Raw genomic sequence first — 2,137 nt, 5'->3', positions numbered from 1 at the left:
GCCGTTCCCTGCTGCCCCTGCATGATGGCTCCTCTGGTGAGGGGGGGCCCGGACGCCTGGGCCCCACTGCTGGGGCTGGGGGCGATGGGCTGGAGGGGGTGGCAGAGGACACCTGGGTCCTGCCACCGGCCCGGAGGGGGGAGCAGGGACGAGCGGGTGCTCAGAGCAGAGTGGCCCATGGGGGTGCAGGTGCCAGCAGTGGCTGGAGATGGGGGGGTGGGGGCCCGGACGCCTGGGCCCCCTGCCCGCCACCCTTCCAGCCCCATTTCCGTGCCGCAGACATGGTGGAGGAGCTTGCCAAGAAGCTGCAGGCGCGACGAGCTCTCATCGGCGACTGATGGGTGCCGTGGGGGCCCGATGGGTGCCGTGGGGGCCCCGTGGGTGCCCCGTGCCGGGCACAGCCCCCCCCCCAGGCAGCAGGGCTCTGCCTTGGCGCTGAGTGGGGGCCTGGGTGACCCCCCTGCGAGTGACCAGCCACGTGTGAGGACACTAGTGCCCCCCCCCCGGGGCAAAGCTGCCCCCCAGCCCTGCCTGGACCCCCTCGGGCGGGGGGGGGGGGGCGCGTGGGGATGGGTGCTGTTGCAGGGTGCAGGCGGCGCAGCCTGGCACCGGAGGCAGAAACGGGCCCCCAAACCGCGTTGCCCGGGGTGACGTTGCAAATAAAGTCACATCCGTCCTGCTCGGTCCCTGGCTGAGTCCTTGGCGCCATGGGGACAGCACGGAGCGGGACTTTCCCCACCAAAAACGCCCCCTTTCCGCCTCGGCCTGGTGCCACCCCGCACCCTCCCAGCCCCAGGCACGGCAGCGGGGCCGCGTCACACCTAGATCCCAATTTATTCTTAAGGCCAGAAGCAGCTGTCGATGGTGAGGGGGCAGCGCCCAGGCCGGTGCCCGTGGCAGCGAGGGGGGGGGATGAYGTGGAGTCGGGGGGGCGACCCGGAGGCCGCGGGTGCCAGCGCGTCCCGGCCCCGGCGTCCCGCGGGGGCTCGGCGAGCTGGCACAGCCCTGCCGGTGCCCCGGGCCGGGGCGGGCGGCGAGGGCATCGTACGCGCGGGGTGGGGGGGTCGGTACATTCGGTGCTCTTGCCTGGGGGGGCCCGCAGCGGGCACGGCTCTAGGTCAGGCTGGCGTTGGAGCTGCTGGCGGTGCTGTTCCGCTTCTGGAGGCATTTCACGGCGCTGGGCACCTGCAGGCCCGAGGAGACGTGGAAGCTGCCGCACCACACCTGGAAGGGGGGGGGGGGCACAGAGCCGCGGCTGGGCACGGGGCACCGACGAGCCCCACGGCCGCGACCCCGGGCGTCCTGCGTGACGCTGCAGGAGCGAGGTGCTGAGCTGCCCTCCAGGAGCACCCCGAGGCGCCGTGCTGCCCGGCCCTGCCACCCCGGCGGGTTCCCCAGGGCCCCCACCCGCCCGCTCGGCCCCCGCTTACCATGAAGGCGGGAAGCACCGGCTGGGCGAATTTGGCCTTGAAGGTGTGCAGCAGCTGTTTAGTCCTGGCGTTGTAGAAGGACAGGAACCCTGCGGGCACACGCGGCTCCCTGAGCTCCGGCAGGGTCTCCCGGCTCTGCCGCCCTCTGTGCAGCACCCAGCGCCCTGGCGGTGACCGTCCCATCCCCTGGCAGCGCCCCGCGCCCGCACCCACCTTCGTGGAAATTGCAGTAGACGCCGATGCAGTCGGGCACGGGCACGTCCAGCACCTTGGCCTTGTTGGCGTGCTTGGCGCTGAAGCTGACCTGGAGCCAGTTGTTGAGGTGGAGGCACCAGGAGGCCGAGGTCTTGCCCAGCTGGTCAAACTTGCCCAGGCTGCGATACGCTACCCCCACGCCGAAGGCCTTGCTGTCCCGGTCGTACCGCACCTCCCAGTAGTGGTCGTCYGCGTCGATCAGCGTGTCGCCTGCGGGCACCGGGCGCTGGCACGGGCTGGGCACGGCTCTGCCCCGGAGCCTTGTCCCCGTGTCGGGGTCCAACCTCTGCCCCAGGGCTTCTGGGGGGCTGGCACACACCTGCGCACCCCTTCCTGCGCCCCTGGGTGCCCCATGCCCACCCCRTCTCATGCCACCATACCCCTCTGTGCCATCAGGTCCTCACCTCCGCTGTGCTCCCCTGTGTCCCCAGGTCCCCATCCCCTCTCCACCC

General features: G+C 72.0%; 1 protein-coding gene across 1 annotated transcript in view; it reads right to left on the bottom strand.

Moving 5' to 3' along the window:
• Positions 1-815: 815 nt before the first annotated feature.
• The window catches only part of FSD1 (fibronectin type III and SPRY domain containing 1), a 5,010-nt gene continuing 3,688 nt past the window's right edge, over positions 816-2,137 (bottom strand). Inside the window, exons 9-11 of the mRNA XM_026086893.1 lie at positions 1,644-2,014; positions 1,431-1,519; positions 816-1,224 (exon numbers count right to left, since the gene is read on the bottom strand). Of these exons, the coding sequence (XP_025942678.1) occupies positions 1,114-1,224; positions 1,431-1,519; positions 1,644-2,014 (571 nt within the window). The 3' untranslated portion in view covers positions 816-1,113. The remainder of the gene's footprint in view (positions 1,225-1,430; positions 1,520-1,643; positions 2,015-2,137) is intronic.

This window comes from Apteryx rowi, unplaced genomic scaffold (assembly GCF_003343035.1).
Source record: "Apteryx rowi isolate R43461 unplaced genomic scaffold, aptRow1 scaffold_1199, whole genome shotgun sequence".
NCBI lineage: Eukaryota > Metazoa > Chordata > Aves > Apterygiformes > Apterygidae > Apteryx > Apteryx rowi.
This window is presented reverse-complemented; position numbering and strand designations above follow the sequence as displayed.